Source organism: Pseudochaenichthys georgianus, chromosome 8 (genome assembly GCF_902827115.2).
Source record: "Pseudochaenichthys georgianus chromosome 8, fPseGeo1.2, whole genome shotgun sequence".
Taxonomy (NCBI): Eukaryota; Metazoa; Chordata; class Actinopteri; order Perciformes; family Channichthyidae; genus Pseudochaenichthys; species Pseudochaenichthys georgianus.
In genome coordinates, this window is record NC_047510.2 from 21,465,229 (window position 1) to 21,488,472 (window position 23,244).

Genomic DNA, 23,244 nt, shown 5'->3' on the forward strand with positions numbered 1-23,244 from the left:
ATAACAGGAGATAGAACTACGATTTTTGGTAATTATTAGTGAATAAAGGTTTTGATTTGAAATATTTATACAACAAATCGATATGTGTATGTATTTACATCAATGTTTTAAAAAATAAAATAGAATTTGCTAATATTAAGTGATAATATTAGGATTAGTGTGAACAACTAGTTTACATGTTAGGCTAACAGTGCCTTGGTTAAAGAGCCTGTTGCTGTTTATTTATAACTTTGAATTATTTAAAATCAATAGTATATTCTTAAACTTGTATGGTAGTCAGGAGCATCACTTTCTAATGTGTATTGATACATTTAGAGGGAGGGGATCTAAAGTAATGCTTTAAAATTCAGATTAGATTAATTTCTACCATTTTCTTAAATTCATGGTAGTTTCAGTAATCCCCTGGTAATTGAGGACACAAGTTATCTAAATGACTAATGTCATCTTTATGGCTTTCAGAAAGGACAGGAGACCGACAGGTGACTATCAAAGGACTAGCAGCAGCAGCAGCAGCAGCAGCAGCAGCAGCAGCAGCAGCATGATGATGATGTTAAATGTGTTGTTTTAGGAACATCCATTGCAAATACATGGAATTCAATAAACATTGAATAGCATATCATGCAGTTTGTCTGTGCCTTTTCCTCCGTGTTGTCCTGGTTTGCTGTGCTGCCTCCTAGTCGCTACCATGGTTTGCTGTGCTGCCTGGGGATGCTCAAATCGCTCCGAGAAAGGAGTACGAATGTACGGCTTCCCCACTGACTCAGAGCGGAGGAAAAAATGGCTTACTCAAGTCAGCAGGAGCAATTTCACGACCAACAGCAAACAAATATGTGTTGTAATTATATACAAACACTGCATTTGCACTTTTTCACAAAACGAAAACCACACCATTGGGAAAGCTTAATGTTTTGTTTAATACAAAAAAACAGGGAAAGGCTTGAAAAACAGAGTTGAGACTCAGGGTGCAGGGTGAGGGTCTCAGTGCAGGTATTCAGGCTCCATTGAATCCCCCTCTGGTTCTTGTGTTGAAAGAGGGAGTAACAAACAGGAGAAAGGGTTATACACACCTATAGGATGGGAAAATGCCTTGAGGAGATAAGGTGTTTACTTATATAAAACAGTAGTATTAAACTTACCTTGTGTTTTCACTCTCACTTAAGTCCCTCTCCCTTTGCCATCAATCCAAAATCAGCTGAGCTGCAACATTATACAGACAGGTAATAATCAACATAATCACAAGGACACAATATGGCTCTGCTAAAAACACTCACTCTTACACGCACCAAAGTTATATTTATCTAATATTTAACTCCCTCCACCCCCGCATACAATCCCGTTTAGAAGCCCCTCTTCTCTAATTCAACAACGTTGGACGAAATGACATTAAGAGAACGGAATTTACAATTAAAAGGCTGTTCAACGTGTGTTGCTAACTTGCTTCGGTATCCTAGCTTAATCTGTTATCTGTAAACGTTCCCTAAATCTACTAATTTAGGGATAATCCACTGACATCCTTTAATACACATGTTAATTTGAATCAGATGTACTGATAATATCCGCAATATAGATCTTTAAACTTCTTCTTACCTTTAAAAGTCCGTCACGAACGGTCTATTATGCTGCAACTCTACAGCTCTGCTAGCCTTGGCGCTAACTTCCGGGGAACGATTGAGAGGCTCCACGATCCGCCATTGCTGTAAAAAAGTGGTCCATTGGAGTGAACGGAGATGACGTAACTCTCAGTCTATATGGCGCTGCCCTGAACTATATAGCCAACCTAAGTCATGTGCGTGTTCAGTCTGAAGGATGGGGCGGATTATTTTCGGCTGTGTACTTTTCAAATTTTAGTGCACTCGAGCCGGTTTCTGAAACTTACCTACCCCACCTTTAAGTTCAAACATAGCTTTATAAACAGTCATTAAAGTATAATTCAACATTTTGGGAAATACATTTATTTTATTTCTTGCTGGAAGTTGGATGAAAAGATGCATTTGTGATTCGATAAGATAAGATAAGATGATAAAATGAACCTTTATTAATCCCCGAGGGGAAATTCAGTCAAAGCAGCAACAGGGTAAGCGTGAAAAAACAGGATAGCAAAGATGAATAAAATAAAAAATAAAAACTGTAAAATAACTGTCAGCATATGTACATATTTGGTCATCTAAGTTATAAAGTACGGAATAAGTTAAAGTGACAAGTGAAAAGTGAAAATGGATATCTGTACACATAGTGACATATCTATCTACCTTTTTGGTCTACTACTAATAATATGTTAGCATGGGTTATTCATTTACTCATGTAGGATGATATGTAGCTTATCTTAGTTTATATTACCTTGGCTTAGCTTAGCATAAAGACTGGAAACAGGGGGGAAAAAACAAGCCTGCTTTTTACAAAATAATACAATCCTCCCATAACCTCCTAAGCTCACAAATGAATTTGTGATATTATGTTTGTTTAATTTGTACAAAAACTTTTTTATTACATTTTTGGAAAGAAAGGAAATGTATATCCAAAATTAGGATTTTGATAAAATACCTGCTTGACCGAATTTGAATTTCAGAGTGTTAGTCATTGCTGTGTTAGTACCAGTTTTAGTTCAGTCTGCAGAGTGAAACACTGGACACTGAGAAAGGATTTCATCTGATCCGATCAGAGACAAGAAACAGATAAGCGCTGACATAGTTACACCACTGCAGAGGAAAGACAGACCCGTTCTCACTTCAAAGAGCCAGAGGGATGCTTTTAAAAATCATACCGGCAATAAAACGACAACAGAAGTTCATCGCTTTTCCACAACATGAAAGGGATTTTTAAAGTGACGTCTCCTCAAGTGGCTCCCTCTCTCACTTTCCCCGAAACAAAGTTCATATCAGTGGATTGCTGGTGCATGGAGCTGAGGCTGTTGACATGGGAGATGTTACCATGGCAGCGGCACAATTTTTTACATCTCAAAGACAGGGGACAACACAGTGATGTTTAATGTAAGGATAGAACAAAGACAAGGCCTTAATTCTTAAACATCACTCACAAGCTAACAACTAATCGTAATTGTTTTGAATAATGGGCCGACTTTTGATGCCTTTTATCTTGTTAATCCCGGTTGAAATGCCAGGAATTGAAACAATAAATATACTGGGCTAACTACTACTAGTATATTACAGCAATTACATATCAGAGCAGCCTGACCCCCCCCCCCCCTCCCTCATATAACTTTCTGAGGTAATTTCAGGCAGGAAGTAAAAGAGGTGTATTTTCCTGCAAACAAAATACTTACATTACATAATACGATCTATTCACTGATTTCAAAAGGATAAATATGAAAAAGAAATGGTGACACAGGTGTAGAATTACACATAATGTGGACAGCAAAAAGTAAGACACAGTTTTTCACCTGGAGGAAGTCTTCCAGCTGGTTTTCAAAGTCAGACTCTCTTGTCATGGGAGCACACAACGGGCCAATAACAGAGAAGGTACTGGCAGGACAAAAGAGAGAAAAGAAGATCTGATGTGCTGTCAGACTGCTGTCATTTTATTTGTTTCTAACCATACAAGCAATGCTGTTGCTTACATTGTATAATGGGAGAGGGAATTAGGCGGCACGCACAAAGGTGAGCAGGTCGAGAACAAGGTGACAGAGCCTGCCGTATAGCTGTATCTGAAATTAGAGCAGAATCCTGAGCAGTTGCAGCTCCCTCCTGAGGTCGCTGTTTGAAACAGCATAAGCTGCTTGACACTATTACTTTCTATTTCATTTGAGATCCAGCATCAGGAAATTAGAAAATAACTTTAAGAAGTGATTTTTAAGACAGTATTCTATCTGTGTTATGAGGTGGAGGGCTGAAGTCCTGCAGGGTTTTGTTGAATACAAGATATATATATGGCAATTGCTTTAAATGTTAATGAACGTTCATGATGTAGACATGTGCCATTGAGAACTGGTTATATGTAAACAAATATTTAGACCAAAATGTTATCATTCTGATAAACTCAAGGGGGGAAGGAAACCACCTGTTGTAGAGACAAGTTGTTAAAAAAACAAATTTTTTGAGATTTGGGAATTTTCTTTCCCCATACGACAATGCAACCTTTACTTCTGTTTCATTTTGAAATGCTTGCGGCAACTCAATCCATCCCGTATGACAAATTCATTATGAAAAGATGTGAATTGAAAATCATTTGAGTAGGAAATGAAGAGCAACGACACACATAGTGAGACCAGCGGTCTGAGCACCCGTCATTCACTCTTGTGTTAAATTTTACCCTGCCGCATTCCACGGCTTCCTTTGATTCCCGCTCTTCATATGTGGCAGTCACTCTGTGCCGAAAGAGAAATTAGAGGTAAAGATGACAAAAGCATTCTGCAAATTACAAGGCTTTGTGTTTACTATTCTGAGCTCAAACATGACATTCGGTCCAGCAGCATGCTAGTCTTTTGGCTTTTTCTTTGCTTCACAAAAAAACAAAACAAGAAAATACCACAGCCGACTGGAAGTACAGAGTGAAAAAAAGAAAGGCCATAATTATAGCAGAGTATAAAGAGAGAGAGAGTGAAACTCTCATCTGCTCATCTTCATTTGTCCCTCACACGAGAGCTCTGGTCTTGTTTATCGGAACTTGTCAACAGTCATTCCAGTAATGACTGTATACGCCGATGTCACAGTGTTGGGCCCTTGATGGCAAACTCTGAAGAATGAAATACACTCACTCAGTCAGATAAATACAAAACATGATTATAATAGCTTTGTAACACCATTCTCAAAGAGCCAATCAGATGAGAGCGGGTTTGGCTCATGAGCCAAATCTAGATCGAATATTTACAATTGTTTACAGTTTTAAGCATGTTGTCCAATCAATTTTGTTTATTTCTAAGTCTGCCATCTGGACACGGATAAAAATAGTCATGTTGACTAAATACTTACAGCCGCAGGAATAAATGACATCTGCAGGGACACAAAAAGTCCACTCAATGACAACACAGACTCTTAGCTCTCCCATCACTGTTGCATGTGTTAATGATGAAAGTTCAATTCTTTATTCCTACTTTTTCATTTATTTTATTTAAACTACCCTTTTTCTAACATACCTCTACAATTCGCTCCTGCGAGAAAGTAACCAACTTCTTTTTTGTCTCCATGACTTTGTCTCATCATCTCAGTATTGAACTTGGATGGTTTTACAGCCTTTACTCAGGCAAAATATCTGAGTGCAAGCAGACAACACTGAGTTATCCAGGTACAAACAGATAATGCTATTGATTTGAAATTAAAAACAGAAGATGTTATGAAAGACAATTCTAAAATAATCTCTTCATCAAGGGAAAGTGACCACTTATATATTTACAGTTAATACAAAGCGGCAGCCAGCAGCCTTAGCTTAGCTTTGCTTAGCTTAGCACAAAGACTGGAAACGTGGGAAACATCTAGCCTGGCTAAAAGTTACCTGAAATCTTAATTATTCATATATTATTTTCCTTTGCAATGTTTGAATCTGTCAAAAACGTTGTATGTGTAAATGTTGTGTTTCTACAGGCAAGCTACACAGTCGCTACTTAGTTAATTGTAGTTATGTCGCTAACCCTAACTGGGAGATGGCTATCAGCATTTGTTTTTTATAGAAAATACAATTTTAAACTAAAATATATGATTGGTTGATGCATAACTGAGTTATTGGAGTGCTAAAATGATTTAGCTCAATTAGCGCAAATGTTTAATGAGCTTTAAAGTTGATGCTTTGTGGATTTTGTTACGACAGAGACAGGCTAGCTGCTTCTACATTTCTTTTTTTTTATTAAAACAAAAGCTTGACACAGAAGGAAGAATTGAGAAGCGTTCATCAGCAGTCCTCCATAAATGTTTCCTGAATTGAGTTCTGAGAGGTTAAAATATCATTGTGTCACAGCTTTTATCAGGAAGTCATAACCATGTTTCCTTGACCTCTGCCATTGGTGCCTTGTCTGTCTGTCTGTGTGCACACACATGCTAAGATGCCTGACCTTTATTGTATTTCCCTTCAGGCTCAACCTCCCGCTCTCAAGCAGATATCAAAGGCCTGCATTTACAGTTATCTCTGCTTGGCTGCGCCACGGAAGTAATCACTGGAGGTCGGGGGTCAGTGCTCTGGCTCAAGACAAAAACATCAACTGACTGACATCGACTTCAAAGGAAAGTGATCCTCTGACAGACTGTTGTTTTAGCCGGGAACTGTAGATATCATAATCAGGAGCGTGGAAAGGGACAGTAGGAAGAGAGAGCGGTGGAGTGTGTTGTCAAAATGGGTTGGGGGACTTGTGTCTCAGAAGAGAAGTACAAGAGAGAAAGGCTATATTTGAATAATTATAGCGAATAACATCAAAGAAAAGCCTCAAGTTTGGTCTGCTTAACCTCTGTAACACAGAAACGGAGCAACAACAAAACATTTTTTATTCCGTCCTGTTTGCTCTATTTCTCTGGTTGGCGAAACCCAAAACCATGTCAAACATAATGGGAAATAATTGAGGTCTTCTTTTATTAACCAGGATCAGCTTTGATGTTTGACGTCTTTATTTGTTTTAGAAGAAGAAAGGAAAGGGGCAATATGGCATGCAAACGATCTTCTTTTGGAGAGAGCACACAAGGAAGGGGAGGAATGAATGATACAGAGCAAACCAAGCTTGTTCATTCTACATAATCAATTAAACATCATTATCGGCCCTTTCAAGAGCACCAAGATCAAAGACCAGTAGGAAATGATCAAAGTGACACATTTTGTTTGAGCCCTAACCCCTTCCTGCTACTGTCTCTCACTCTCCATCAAGCTTTGCTACAGATGCGATGAAATTACAAACGTCCAAAAGCTGCTTTGCTACAGTGTGTATTTAAAAGGGTGTTGATGCTGCAAAGATGATGACTGAATAAATTGATTCAAATGTGCTGTACCATTTGCATGCATGTGATTTGTTAGTTCTTGGCATTGTAAAAACTAAAAAAGTCTAGAGAATGTTGGGAATTGCAGATTTCAGAAATCTGGCCAACTGATTTGGTTGATTTTACAAAGGCTCAGGGGAAAACAAACTGCTTTATTATTGTAGAGTGGGAATTATCCACACCAGTTTTGACAAACTACGGGCACAGTGTGGAGTAGGTGGCTTTCATCACCTCTATTTGAATTGCAATTAAGCAAAGCTTGGTGAATTACAGCAGGTTAAGTGGAAAAATGCGATGAGAAGCAACGCTATACAAAGCCACTCTTATTCTGTAAAACTGGAAACTAAATTGCCTTAGGGTTTGGTGCATTCAGACCTGTAGCTGTGTAAGAAAATACAAAACAGCATTCCAGCTATCAAAGGCACAAACCACAGACCATCTTGGGTGTATGTTTTCAGCAACTGGACACTTCAAATGCATAGCAACGGCATGAAAAGGAGCCTCTTCAGCTTGCTGGGTGTGAAAACAGGTGGAGGGGGGCGAGAGGGAGTCTTTCATGGACATCCTGTCAAGAGAGAAGGGTGCACGGGTGGACCAGCATCCCAGCGGGCGTAAGAAAAGTCAGCATTTCAGGGTGGTCAGCTGGAAAGTTCAGGAGGTCGGAGAAACAGTGTGAACTATTCTACAGCAGGCTACACCATCCAGGTCTTATCACTGCTTCCTTGTTGGCTTTGAGTTTCCTAGCTGATGGGGGGCCATTGACTCTGTGACAAATCTAAAAAATTGACACTTATATGGCACCTGGTACTAACACGCTTCCTCGGGTGATCCAATCACAAAAGGACAGCTTTCAGTTCACACCTGCCGTTTAATGTATCGCCACATCATTTCCAGTGCATAATTGGGATTGAAATCTCTCTTCAAATAAACCCTTCGCAACTGCAAATAAAAATCGAAATAATTGCCATTCGTAAGACCTAATGTGTAGTTGTATTTAAACAGAGGGAGGCAGAAATGCACTTCATTTCTGGAAATTTAAAAAAGAATAAAAAGAATACAGACTGGGTCTATTCCTAACTCCATGGGATCCTTTAAAACTGTTCAGACCTTGTGGATACACCAGCTTACATGATTTGAGAACTAACTTTAAATGAGAAAATGGAGAAACAAAAGCAGAGTGTCTTTGTTTGAGCATTTGGATGCAATAAAGTTTACACCACAAAAGAAATGTGGTCAAATGCATCCCAGACCACCTTTGCAAATGGTTTGAGTGATCAGATAACAATGTGTCGTGATTATTTGTGTATAATTGATCGCACAAAGACGCATCTAAAACAACATTTATTGTCAGTTTTAGCTCTGCTTTGTCACAGTGGTGGAGCTTGAAGAAAGCTCTAACCCCATATTTTTTTATTTAACAATTATCCTAAACTTCCGCACTCCTTTTTGTGATTGGACTGATTTTATGTTTTTATCTGTTTGTTTTTATCTGTTTAGCTTTTTATCTTATTTATTGATGAGTGTTTTGTCTTTTTGTGATATGGACCTTGAGTCTGAAATAAAGATTGGATATTGACTGCATTCTGTGTCAGGCTGCCAAGATGACAATATGTGGCTATGAGCGCTATAAGTGAACAATGCAATGTGGGCCTTTCTCTCACGCTTTGTCTTCATTTTCAGATGTGCCTTTATTCTTGTCAGGTTAAATAAGATCGTTCCTTAAAAGTGAAGCTCAGTTTTCCAAGAGGCTTGTGTATCCTTAAAGTATCCACAATTATTAATGTGTAAAGTTATTTGTAGCATTGAAAATATCAAATTACAGATGTAAACGTCCAAGTAAATTAATACAGCAACCTTTTATGGGAGCCAATGATATGACAAGGAAAATATCTTGTGGGTTTACCAAAGTCAGGTCAGATCATCTGCTGTGTAAACCTGTCAAAATAACATTGGTTGTACTTTGGTGTTGCTTTAGTGCATAAGCTCTTATGCAGTGCATTATAGGAGCACAAGAGGGAAGACATTTGATCTAAATCCCAAGTGGTGGTCTCTTTTGTCTGTAACAATTCACACACATACACATTCATTCCCGAACATAAGGATACTGCTGAATCATTCCAAAAAGGCTATTTGATCAGCGTCAGACCCGGGAGAGGTGACGTCCCATTCAACAGGATTCACACGCTCCCGGCTCTTCAGCACAAAAGGGCAGAACAACAATATTATGGTGTCCACTGAGTGCCTACCCCCCAGTAAAAACATTTCTGTGAGAGTGGGCTTGACCTACCTCTTCTCTCATATAAAAACACAAAGCCGAGTGTATTCCGACAGCTGCTGCCCGGGTGCCCTGTGGAGAACAGAAGGAGTGCTTTGAAGATCTTGACCTTCTGGAACAATAAAACGCAATCATCAAACACTCTCCTGAGACAGACTGCTGACCCACGGATCCAAGTGTCTGCTTGAGATCATTCATATTAAACTGTAAGGATCACTGTGCCTGTGTATATATGGCTCTGCATGTGTGTTTGATGCCTGCAGGGGCACAGGCCATGGAGATCTGGAGCTGTCCAACCGACAATATGTTAAGTATCGTTCACTACTGCTACCTGAATCTGAATTGAACCACCTTCTTGTGCTTTTACATGATTATCTAATACATTGTGAATTCAGCATCAAAGTATCAATTTTTTACCAAGAAATGTATCTTCCCTAAGATAAGATTTACTTTCATTATTTTCCTACTAGAATCAGAGTTCACAATGACCCAAACCAACACATGTCCAAGCAAATAATCATTGCACCAGCAATCATGAGGCTTGGTTATAAGGGTACTTTTCAACAATGAAAATACCCCATTACTCCTAAATTATAACATGGACTTTATGTTGTATTTATTATATATTATCCCTTGATTTTGGAAAAGGATATTAAAGGAACAGTTTGGGGAATATTCATATTTATTTTCTAGCTTAGAAATCATACCACTCTCTTCACTGTACAGTAAACGTTGCTTAGCCTAAAAACTGCAAACTAGGATAAAACTAGTCTGTCTCTACCACCAAGCACCTGTAAACTATCCACCACGGGCCAAGACCTCAAGGACACTTTGGCCGTGTCCAGGAAGCAAACTGGCACCTCTTCAGGTAACAGTCCACTCTCTGTACTTGATCTGTTCAGGGACTTGAACCAGTGGATCTCCAGTTCCCAACAAACTGTCCCCAGGTTACATGCTAATAAAGTACAACAGATTGCTTTTGGTTACATTTGTTTTGCCCGTTTTGCTCTCCACATGGATTGTTAACCTAGCCCACTCGAACATAATTCATTTAAATGCAAATATCTGTTGTCAGAGATTAAAGTTTTGCTTATAAAACAGAATGTATAACCAATGAAACAATGATGGTATCAGAGTAATCACTTACGTGATGTATAGGATGCTACACAGGTCACTGCAGTATCTACTGGGAGAGAGATCAGAGGGTTTTGGTGGGAAAAAGCGGCTCAAATATCTTTCTTTTGATGGCAAAAGAAGAGAGAAAGTGCAACGATTTACCTCGAGAAAAATATGCCAGGTTGTAGGGTTTAGAACAAAGTAAAAGTGTGCTTCAAAACATTAAAGCAGAATATCCAAAAAAACTGCTCATTGTGATGAATATTAAGAAACGCCTTTCTGATCTCCACCCACTGCTGTTGCACTTTTAGTCAGAAAACCTCAGTAAAAATGAATAAAACAGTCCTTTGATCTTACATAACCTCTTATATTAGCATAATGGGCAAAAGGTGAATCCCGGCAGATGCCAGCTAGGTTCTCTTGCTCATCGCGCAGGGGTCCGCAGGCCCCCTGTCTCTGTCCACATGTTCATCTTTACAGGGCACTCAGGGAAGTGGCGTTGACAGCCTAGATTTGAGGTCACGAGGGGGCCAGGGGTCAAGCACTTCCTGCTGACATGAAAGCACATCCAAGCACACCTTGCTCTAGGTATCTGTCGTCCGCCCCCCCTGACCATCTGTACCTACATAATCTGGGGCTCATCGGGCCCAAACAAAAGCCATGTGTTAATTACCTTTGAAGGTGTAATGACTTCAGGGCTGCAGCCGATCTTCATCTGGTTTCAAAGCTAGGGCCGGAGAACAGGTTACGCTTCAGACACGTTACAGTTGTCCTTTCCTCTACCTGCCCAACATGCTTTCATTTTAGAGCAATAACCATGCATTTCAGGTTTCCTAAAAATGGAATATTGTCCCGTATCAAATCCAGAGGTACACAAACCACTTCCCTCTCGCTTTTGTGGATTCTTAAATAAGTAAATTAAGGAGAAAGTTCTGACACGTGAATTAGGCTGACACCTGTCCTCCAGATGTGAGAGCATTCGCTTTGAAGGAATTTTATTTTATTTTCCCGGCTTAATTGTTTTCGTAGACCTTACTTTAGGAATATTACTTGATAGAAGTATTTAGCTCTACTTTTTCTTTATTTTCATTCGAAACTTTCTAAGTTTTAGAACTACAGGGAAGAGACAAATGTGGAATTACTCATAGATTGACTAACAACCTATATAAAGTCCACATGCATTGGCCTCTCTACCCTTTTTAGAAGAGTGTCCAAAACAAGCCCCCTTTCCCTGATTCCAGTGATGGGAGTTATTAACAGATCAAAACCAGATAGACATAGCGAAGGTGCTGGTAGTAATTGCTCATTATTCATCACAAAAACAAGATGTGTGGCAGTGACAGCTCTTCATAAACCCTTTGTGAGTAAAGCCTGAGTAACACTTTCTTCATTCCATAAATGACCACCTTCTTCCTGCCGCAAGAGAAAGGGAAGTGGGTGTTGCATATTTCCAAACAGATATGTTACCTTGTTTTGAAAAGGCCGACCACATGTGACCTCATGAGCAAAGAGGACATCTTTGTGGGAAGACACCCAGATTTCAATGGCTTAGGTGGTACTTAAGAAGTCTCTATTTTACCTCGGTTAAATCAACTTTCATGTATCTCAGTCAATGTTTCTAATTACATCGCACAGTGATAATTATACCAAATGTTGTTTGTAAGAGGATATGTGCTGTATGCATCCGACTACATCAAAGAGCAGTACAGCAACATGAGTTATGTAGCGTCATTCTCTGCATCCTTCCTTTTTAAAACAAACAAACACACTCTCTAATCCTTTGGAAAAAAAAATGTCTCTAGGAAATCCTTAACTCTAGTTTCCAGTCGGAGAAAGGACGCTCAGGGGCTGCACACACCTCTTCATGCTTGGGGAATCCACAGGAGAGTGTGTGATGTGGGGAGGGCGTCTGCTCGTGACCTACAGGTGAAAACAGAAAGCGCTCCTGTGAAGCCGACGCTGGGCAGAGTGGTAAAGCTGCCAGCCAGAGAAGTTGGATATAAATATCCACCACACAGCAGTTTCCTCAATTTCTTCCGAAAGCAAACACTTCAGATTCAACCTTTTAATCTATCACGTCTCTCTCTTCCCCTTTGAACAGAAAATCAGGGAGTGCAAAGCTTCCTCTATTTCCCTAGCATCTCTATATTAAAGAGTCTTAAGAAATGCCTGGCAAAATCTTGGGGCAACTAACTCACACTGCTAACAGTAACTGTACAATTACTTTCTGTATGTATGCCACACAAGCTTATGTATGTCTCAGATGTGTGTTTCTTTTATTTTGAGACTAAGGGTGTAAAGGCGTGGGATGACGATTTCAGATTCCTAGGAGAAAATTCCCATGCCTGGAAGAGCCTTTGGAAAAAATCAAGTAGAAGAGTGATGTCATTCTGATGAAAGGCAGCCTGTCAGACAGTTGGCGACTATGGGTGCTTTTTGGCATGGGCCACAGCCCGCTTATACACCAAAATATGACATCAAAGCAGGTACCAGGCCAGGCCATGAGGCTGGCACTGATCATTGTCTTCTTCGATTACAGTAGTCTCATCTTCTTACTGAGAGGATAAAAGAAAGCGGCTGCTTGGTGTTAAGAGAGTGTCAAAAATAATAAGGCCTGCGCCGTGTTCTAATAGTGTCCCAGTGGCTCGGTGGAGGGAAGACATACCGTGTGCTCTCACAACATTATGGGCAGAGTTCCCAGACAGGGATTAGTACTAAGACTATGCCACTTTTTAGTTGATAATTCCAACAAATGTTGCCTTTAGTGTAGATCAGGTCTTATTCCCTGTTTGAAAAACTGGCACCAGGAGTTTTGACCGAACATCAATTTAGATTATTTTTCTTTTTTATATCTGTATTTTCCACAAAACAGAAATGTTCAAAAACATAATGGAAATCCTCGATTCCTTTTACACAGATTCTGAAAACAGCCTCAAATACAGCTCTCACATAACTGAATAAGTACCATGTTTTACAGCAGGGTGTGGACTTCAAAAGCATTTCCACATAGAGACAACTAGGTTAAAGGATAGAAAATGAATCGTGTGTTGTGGCTCTACTGTCATGACCTGTAATAAGGGCTTTTCCATGTCCTTTGGCACATCTCTGGCATAAATAAACATTTCCGAGACAAAAGGGCTTGATTCTCATCCTGTCTCGCTAGAGATGAGAATAGGCGCAGGGGAAGGAGGGCTGCCGCCTCTCTGATGATGATAATAATAGCAGGTTTCCAATGGTAATTGGTCTCTGCTCCCTGCTCTGTCGCTACCTGGCAGAGGGCATTGCAGAGGGTGATTCAGTCTCGAGGCATGGATGGAAAACGCCTCCAGAGGAAGGCCGAACACTCGCGCACCGTTACCTCTGAGGAGGTTCGTTTGACTTCACTAAATCTCCGGTACAACAACACATTCCTACAAAAATGCAGGAAAACATGCATGCACCCCCACCTTGACACACACAACAACATCTCGTTTAGTATGAATGACATGACAGAACTGTTTACAGGCAACAACAGCTATTTTGTGACCATCATTCCGGTGAAAGATCAGCAACAAACAGCTGACCTGTCAGCTGAACGATTTGATTACCCCTTGGTGCCAGGGAGCCCCTAATGCAAGTCGTCCTATCTTGAAAGATTACATTTTTATCAAACAGGGCATCATCTGTAACCAATACACAGCCTCCTCTACGAAATGAGAGCCTGCTCGACAGATGTCTCCAGCCTCTCTTATTCTCTCTTACTCTCCATTTACATCCACATCTTAGATGGCACCTCTTGACTTAAGTCAGGATCAAGGTTGTTTACAGATTCTCTGGGTAATATCAGGAACATGTGGTGGGGGCACATGAAAGGAACTCTACAGTGTGTTGACACCCAAAACCTCTGTACATGTTTCCTTTGCGTTTTAAACAATAGTTTCAACATGAAATTAAGGGGACCTGCTTCTGAAGGTTTGCGTCAAAGTGACAGAGAACAGAAGCTAAAATGCTTTAACAGGGAAGGAAAGCGGAAAACGTCACAGCTCTCTAACATTTAAGTCAGATTTACCTGTTAATGAGGCTGTCTTTCAAATAATGCAAACGAATAGTTTTTGCTTGAAAAATATCTACAATATTGAATCTAAACCTGAGACAGGCAATACAGAAAACATCTAAACCTGGTACTTGCCACAGGAGAAATGACTACAATATACTCAAAACCTCTGAAGGTTTCAACAACTTTTCAACTAACTCAGAACACCTGAGTCGTATCCCATGCATTTCCAGTTCCTTTTTTGTCCTGGCTTTTAGCAGATTTCCACACTTAAACACGTTGTGGCATGATACCACTAAGTCTCAGGCTTTGCTGTGTGACCTTTATGGGCTTTAGTGCTGCGGTTGAGTCCCACAATCCCTAACCTGATATCTTATGTTTTATGCTGGTGCTGACTAGTGCTAATGCTCTGTGTAGGAGAGGGGTGGCAATGTAACGGAACTTAAAGAAAGTCTTCTATGAAATACAAACGTTTTATAGATGGTGATCTCTCCTTTGTTCTTCCAATGAGGACCTCCACCTGTTTCTGATGATATGAGCCAGAGCCTGTCCCTTTCAAGAGGCTGATCCCTCCTGATCTCTTTGATGTAACCTGACCTAACAGTTCCAATAGCGGGATTTGATGATCACGGATGGACCCTCGACAACAGCATGTGCAAATCAAAACTAACAGGCATTGGGAGACGGACGATGGGGATGTGTGAGCAGAACTGTCAGGCTGTGGAGACAGAAAGAGCGCTCCCAGAGCTATGATGTGTCTAAACGCTAGGCAGGCAACGGTCACATGATCAATGCTGCCAGCCCAGACTTAAGCAGTAAAACCTGTGGATCTGTGAGGGCACATGCAACTGATCGGAGATGAAAGACAGGCTTTGACTTTCACAGGAGGCCTGGAGTCAGGGTGGGGGCTACAGGGGCACTTCTGAGGGACTGCCATCAGAACAGCTGGGTCATTTTCAAATGACCTAATTCTGGGATTAATCCGTTCGTACTTGCATGGTTACATTTGTGTCTGCGCTACACACAAGCGATGGGAGGCAAAGAAAAAAGGGAGAGAGAGAGAATTACCAGTGAAAGCCAGAAGGGCTTAGCACTTGGAGTTCAAACAAGGTGCACAGTAGAGAACAAACCACTGTGCACCAACAGTAGCAAGGCTAACCAGCGTTTCTGTCTCCAGCCTCATACTGTATGGACATGGACACATCGTCTACACGTCTAGTTCAGTCGAAGTGCAGGCATCTCCCGCTCACACTTTTCACTCACTGGGTTGGTGGACGTTTCCACACACCGCCGGGGCATCTCTTCATGGTAGCGTGTGTGTCAGAGGCCAACGTCCATCTGCAAGTGATTTAAGGGTTACATTTTTGGGGATGACGTGTGATAAAACAGGGAGGTATGGGTCAAAGTGACTAGACTCAATCTGTGACAGAGCCTCTCCTCCTGGGCCCTACCACATGTTTTAATCTATACAAGCATCCGTTTGAAGTTCCCAATGAATACCATCGGCCCTGCAGCTGACTTCATATCCATCTTACCTGGTTCAGAACAGTTTGCACCCTTTAGGACCATCGATTTACCACGGGCCAAAAGGATATTTTTCTAAGAAGTTGTGAAACTGTTTTTATGTTGTTGAGCTGACAACTATGTGAGCATGTTTAAACATTTCCAAATGTGTGGTAGATTTACTATCAATGTTTTTGACAGACAGCACACAATAGATATCTGAATAAACAGTCCTACCCCCATATCAGGCCCCAGGGCTCTTTCCAATCTCACTGCCAAAACAGAGACCGCATCAATAAGACATTATCAATAAGCTTTGAGTCTGTGTATGACAGCAACTTTACCACTGCTCAGAGATACATGACACAAGATAAGAATTATCCTCTTAAACTGTTCGCATATTGTTGGTTTTATACATGTACAGGTAGTGACAGTAATGCCCAGTCTGTTACAACTACACTAATTCAAAAAGTTAGTCCGTCTCACATGAGAAGAATGAGCTCAATCAAAGACAAAAGTCACCACAAAGTGTCACAGTGATGAGTAATCACTGTTATTGTTATGCAATCACTGCGGGCTACTCTTTTAACTTAAATGTGTCCTTAAAATGAGAGGTTGTTCAAGGGAAGCCTACCTCAACCGTAACAAGGCATTCCTGTGTTAAAAAGTTGGCTCCCCATCAGGATGCTCTGCTCGACTTAAAATATACAGTAGAGGAACGTTTGGAAGAGACTGAAGTGGGAGGGAGGAGGCGAGGAGAGGGGGGAGAAAGAGTGATGGTTGCTTTGATCTCTGGAGGCCCCGTCTGGATACAAAAAAAGAAAAAACAAGTGTCCAAGTCCCTTTTTCTAAACCTTAAGAAAACAAGAGCAACTCAACTATGTCAGAACTCCTTTTAAGGAGGAGTTTGTGGGGTTTTTGTAAGGTGTAGGAATCTCTGATGGATTTAAATGCCTTATAAAATAAATGAAATATACAATAATGATAAGTCTGTTGAGATTATTATTTATTTTCTCGGTCAAATATTGTTGGATCTCAGCACGACTCTTGTTTTTCCCCACTTGATTTTCAGGAAAGTGTGTAACAAGATGACTATTCTCACTTCATACATTTGTGGTGGAATGGGAAATGGGCATTTCAAGGCCAATAAAAGCCACCACATCAAATAAAACATCGCGGATCAAAAGAACCAACGCATGGACATTTTTTTTCCCTCTATAAATTAAAAAAAGGGGGGTAGTCTGCCACGCTTGATCATGCCCTGAGTCCTTCCCCGCGCCTGCGATTGGCTGGACGGACACACAAGGGGGGAAAGTTTGAATAAAATACAAGAGCATGGCACTAGTGTTGTCGTTCAAGCTTGTGCGCTTGGTCCAGCAGCGCTTGAGTTGTACTAGATAGATGGGCACATATTTGTAGGCTCTTTGAAAGTTTGAAATATATCCAGATAATCAGTTGATGACTGTGTTGCTCTAAAACGACTTCAGTTAACATTGCTTGGAGTTGAAGACAAGAGTTGAGGCGTATTTTAAACCGTGCGTAATTTATTTCTCAGCTCCATCAGTAAAAGTTTGAGTTTCCCTGATGAGACATTGCATTTGGACATTTAACACCGGGATAAGATGACAGCGATCAGAATGATTTCATCAATGCTGCTGCTGATGCTGATGCAGTCCGGAGTTCTTTGCGCACGGAGGTTCCGGGGTGGCCGCAACCCACAACCACGCCGCACACCTCCTCCCACATACCGGGCGGACCGGGGGGACACCACGGAGAGCTTCCCTCTGGATTTCACCGCCGTGGAGGAGAACATGGATAACTTCATGACACAGGTGAAGAACCTTGCGCAGTCCCTCTACCCGTGTTCGGCGCAGAAGCTCGACTATGACATGAAGCTCAACTTTTTGGAGAATACATCAGTCACCTGCAACGATGGGAGTCCTGCGGGGTATGTACCAACTGTGATCACAGTGTGATCGATCATGATTCCCATGTGATTGGATCACCGGCAGGTCAGAGCAGGGTCAGGTGTGCGCCCTGAGGCTAGAATGAATGGTTATGTACTTCAGCAGGGCGTCTCGCTGGTCATCCTGCTACCCGAAGTAACCCACATGTATCTGGCCAGAGGCGGCGAGTGTGCGCCCTGGTTTATTGCTTATGTTCAAAAATGGTAATCTTGAAAAAGAAATAGAAAATATGTACAATGACAAAAATAAACAAAATAAATGGGGGGGGGGTTAAAAAGAGAGCAATGTCCTAGGACAGTATAACGGAATGAGATAAACAGCTGCTTTGTGTCAGTGAAGCATGACATTTGCGGATAGCCATGGCCTATGCTTCATTTCCTTTGCTTCAAATTAGAATGCAGGATTTGCTCTGCAGAAAGTTTAAATGCAACCTTTAAGACCCCCGCCCATATCTATTCTTTGTTGCCATTTGACAGTATGTCTTGTCTACTTGGCTACTTTAGAATTTGATGTCAATGGCTCCTTGTAGTTTTTGATTGAATGGGGTAATCAGTACATTGTTTGCCATATCCATAATTTTTCAGCAGAAATCCATTTCCCGGCAACAAAGCCTGCATAATTTGTCAATATGAAAGCAGGATGACACTAAAAGCATATCAAACAGATGCACTGCCTCTCATATTGCATAATGCTTAGTACTCTATGTTATGTTCAATTTGAAATAAGTCAAATCAGGAGCTGAAATTTCAAAATATATTTTTATAAAAGTAATATTGATAGGCACATTTAGTCATGGAAGGAGGGGGTGAATCAAATAAAACGCTGGTGTAAAATATATAATTAATCTTAGTTATTATACTTCTTAAATGACTCAAACTGCCAATGTATTCCTCTGCATCACAAGAAAAGAGTTTGAAAGCCTCATAAAAACTGTGATGAGCCCCTAATTTAGTATTGATATAGGAAAATATAAAGCACTGCTGAATTGTTATCATAGGTATTATTATTTGCAAGTATTATATAAAAGCTTTACTGTTAATGTTGTATCTGGTGGCTTTGATGTCTGTGCATCAGAAATGATCTAGGACCTGTTCAGTGATGGGCAGACCTGACTAAAAGGGGTTTTCTCTATACATTTCTCTTTATGGATTTACTAGTCTAATTCCTGTAAAACCTCAAAGTGCCTGGTGGAAAGAGAGGTCTGTTGGCGGGGTAAAGCTCTTAACCCTCTAGATACGCAGCTAGGGATGGTGACTGGCAGATGGCGTTTCAGTCACTTGTCAGTCAGTTTAGATGCTTATCCATCAGCTGCTAACAGTATTTTGCGAGAGGTATTTTATCACATATGACAGATTAACAACAATGCAATGAGAAAATAATTCACTGTTTGACTCTGATGTTCCGGAGTTGTACTTGTTACCGTGAGTGGGTTGATCTAGCATGCCTTCACATTGTTATTGGAAGTAGTGAGTAGAGTATACCATCCTCAGCCTACATTAATGACTGTACAAGATATTATATGCAGCCAAAGTGTGATTCAGAGTCTGGGCATACAGCTCAGAACTCCAGCCAAGGCTGTTTTTTTTTTTTAAGTAACTCACATGTTTTTGGCAATCCGTGGAGTTTAGTCATTGGTGAAGTGCGGTGAATACTCATCCGTTAGAATCACAGAAGCACATTTGTAACATCTGGATTATGTGGCTAAAGCTACTCTACACATTAGAAAGTCCTGTGATCTGGTATTATTATTTGAAACAAAATCCTGTTGCAAATAGGATGATGTGTCAGCCTTGAGAACATCCATCAGTATGGGAGAATCATGTTAGCATTGCCCTCTCCTGGGCTGATAACATACAGCACACATCTTATATTGTGACATGTATTCACTTATTTGTATAGACAGCCTGGCAAAATAATATCACTTACCCAGGTTGGATCTGAGGGGCATTTTGGGATAAAGGTTTTGACAACTACATACGTCAAAAATGTCCTCATGTCTCTTATCCTTCCTATGGGCTGGAGCCTTGATTTATCAATGTCATGTGTTTATATGGGATGAGCTCAGAGTGATGAGACTATGATTACTTAGCAGTGTTGCATTACACATGAGAAACATCATCTACTGGCATCTACAGCACAAACAAAGGATAGGGGACCGTGTATCGCCCGTATGATCACCATATCAGTTTCCTGAGAATAAACTATAAACACACAACAACACATTGTTCTCTGTTGTCCCTGGGCAGAATTCCATTTTTGCTCCCGTCTGTCACCTTTGAGAGATAGGGATCAACAAGACATCGTTGTTAAGATTAATTATCATGTGGTATGTGTTTATATGTCATGCTTGGATACCGTCACAGATGGTAGAAACAGTGCGGGTATTACTTTCAGTGTTTACCTCATCTCTCTGAAGCACACAACTGTGGAATGTGGTTGTATCTTTCTGTTGTTTAAATAGATTATTATGTTGGCGGTAAATAAACCTTGAGGAACATAGAATCATATTTTTGTCGGCTATAATTTATTATTATTTGTTTTCTCATAGTTACTACCTGAAAGAGTCTCGAGGCAGCAGACGGTGGTTGATATTCCTAGAGGGTGAGTATTCATTTATCTAATTTCATTATGTTTCTCCTTTCATGCCCACATTTAGAATAATGAGTAATTGTAGACTAAGAATGACACATATATTGTTGGTGTGTGTTTATATCCAGGTGGCTGGTACTGCTTCAACAAGGAGAACTGTGACAGCCGATACGAGACCATGAGGAGATTGATGAGCTCATCCACGTGGCCCCAAACTAAAACAGGTCAGCATCAGCTATTCTGTATTCCAACCACTACTCTGCTATAAGCACCACTGTTACGCCACCAATGGCTATAGCAAGTCCTGACCCCCAACATGGTAGAAAAAGAAGCCAGATCCCACCGTAATGTCCCAGTAATTTAAAGGATCGGATGTATCTGTCACCCCGTCATAATGTAGTTGCGGTGTAGGGCTACCTGGCGCCCCCGCTGCTGTAGGAACAGAGACGCCTCACTCTCTCTCATTTCAGTGTAATAACTGTAATCCATGTGGTAATGATGATGAGGAAGAAGAGGATGTATCTGGGAGTGCCAGGATGGCTAATGATACATGTTGATCTGTCTCTGCTGCAGGCACAGGGATCCTGTCTCCGCTGCCTGAGGAAAACCCTCACTGGTGGAACGCCAACATGGTGTAAGTTGATTAATGTTTGTGTGTTTATCAAAGCTTGATTTATAATTATGGCCCAGCAGCTTTTTAACTTTGTGTTGGTTGCGCAGGTTCATCCCGTACTGCTCCAGTGATGTGTGGAGTGGCGCTACAGCCAAAACAGAGCAGAGTAAGACACGAGTGAATCATCAAAACAAACGTGACATGTAACCCTCTTTGAGAAAAGTGACATTCTAATGTGTTTGTGTTGTGTGTAGGTGGCTATGCCTTCATGGGCTCACTCATCATACAGAGGTTGTGAAGGACCTGCTGAACAAAGGCCTGGACAACGCCAAAGTTCTCCTATTAGCAGGAAGCAGGTGTGTGAATATTGTGATTTTCAAATAGAAAATGTTATGATAGGTATTTATAGCAATATGTCGTATTCATGAGTGCAGTGCTGGTGGTACTGGGGTCCTTCTGAACGTGGACCATGTGGCGGAGCTGCTGGAGGGACTGGGGCATACTGGGATACAAGTGCGAGGCCTGTCTGATTCGGGTTGGTTCCTGGACAACAAGCAGTACAGTTGCACGGACTGCACGGAGTGCTTGGACGCCATCACCTGCGCCCCCACTGAGACCATCAAGAGAGGCATCAAGTAAGGGAGCCGGTGATATTATCATTGAAGAATGTGTAAGATGGACTTATTTCAGTAAGGTTGCTAACATAGACATCATGTCCTATCTGTCTTTCTCACCTGCTCATCAGGTACTGGGGAGGAGTGGTTCCAGAGAGGTGCAGGCAAACCCACGAAGGAGAGGAGTGGAACTGTTTCTTTGGATATAGAGTCTTCCCATCGATAAAAAGTAAGCTTGGAGTCTCATTCTGTATTATGTAAAATGTACCTTCTGTACATGCAAGCCCAACATACGTGTGTGGCATAATAATAATAATAATAATAAGCAGATTTTTAGCATATGCTTATTATGGCTGCATTATAGGAGGAACAAAATGCACTAACAATATTACTTGTGTTGAATAAACCGAAAATAGATTATAAGAGTTCTGCCTATACTGTTAAAGTTCATCAAATGTATTGTTGAATATATAAATGTTTCTAACTTTCTTTTATTATACACTGAACTAAACACTAAAGGCACCAATCAAAAGTTTTCTTCTACTTCAACTAACTCAACAAATCTCTTAAAGGAATTTAGCAGTCGTTTATTGTGCAAGTTGACATTGAAGTAGCTATTCAAATAATGATATAGTATGCAGCCACACTGTAAATGCACACTATGAACCTATATTAATCTTCTTCTTTCATTCTCCCTGTGCAGGCCCAGTTTTTGTTGTCCAGTGGCTGTTTGACGAGGCCCAGTTGGCAGTAGACAACATCCAGCTAACAGGCCAGCCTGTGCAGGAGGGCCAGTGGCGCTACATTCAAAATCTGGGCATTGAGCTGAGGAACACACTCAAAGATGTCCCGTAAGAACATTTCTCTGCTTTTTAGGAAGACCATTCAAGTATTGGTTAATGTTTCATGTTTTGTTTTCTTCATTCTTTTTTCCAGAGCTATGTTTGCTCCAGCCTGCCTTTCGCATGAAGTTATCACCAGAAAGTAAGTATACATTTTCAAACCTCCTGTTTCCAGTGTTTCAATATCACGGAGCACGAAGCTGTGTTTGAGACCCTCTACTTGTGAGCTGCACACACACACACGCACACCCGCACACCCCCCCACACACACACACACACACACACACACACACACACACACACACACACACACACACACACACACACACACACACACACACACACACACACACACACACACACACACACACACACAGCATCTCCAAGCTAAGCCCAACCACGGCTGGCTGGTCTCTCTGACCGGCCCCCATGTCTGATACCTCCAACTCCACCTTCACAACCCATTCTACCTGTAGTCTACTCACAGGGGCTTAGATTTGTCCCATAATTCCTTTCCTCACAACTGGTGACAAGTAACAGGGGCAACACAATACCAAGAAAAGGCACAACTCTCTGCTACTCTTCTTTTAAATTATCTTTTGCTTTGTAAAAAGAAAAATATCACGAATGTAATCCAGTTTTAAGGATGCTCATTGATGTTTTGTTTTTTTATATTTTATTCATTCTACTTTATAGATTATATTTTGTCATTGTTTAACGAGAAAAGAGGAGACACCATAAGGACGTAAGGATGCTGTCTTTGTTACTATAGAGTATATAACGT

General features: G+C 40.9%; 1 protein-coding gene across 1 annotated transcript; it reads left to right on the forward strand.

The window, feature by feature from the left end:
• Positions 1-17,221: 17,221 nt before the first annotated feature.
• On the forward strand, positions 17,222-22,606 carry notum1a (notum, palmitoleoyl-protein carboxylesterase a). The gene is given in 11 exon segments (XM_071204140.1): positions 17,222-17,783; positions 20,351-20,403; positions 20,520-20,615; positions 20,965-21,025; positions 21,112-21,170; positions 21,259-21,288; positions 21,291-21,360; positions 21,439-21,639; positions 21,750-21,847; positions 22,322-22,469; positions 22,555-22,606. Coding segments are annotated over 11 exon segments (1,194 nt in total). The 5' UTR covers positions 17,222-17,457.
• The last annotated feature ends 638 nt before the right edge of the window (positions 22,607-23,244 follow it).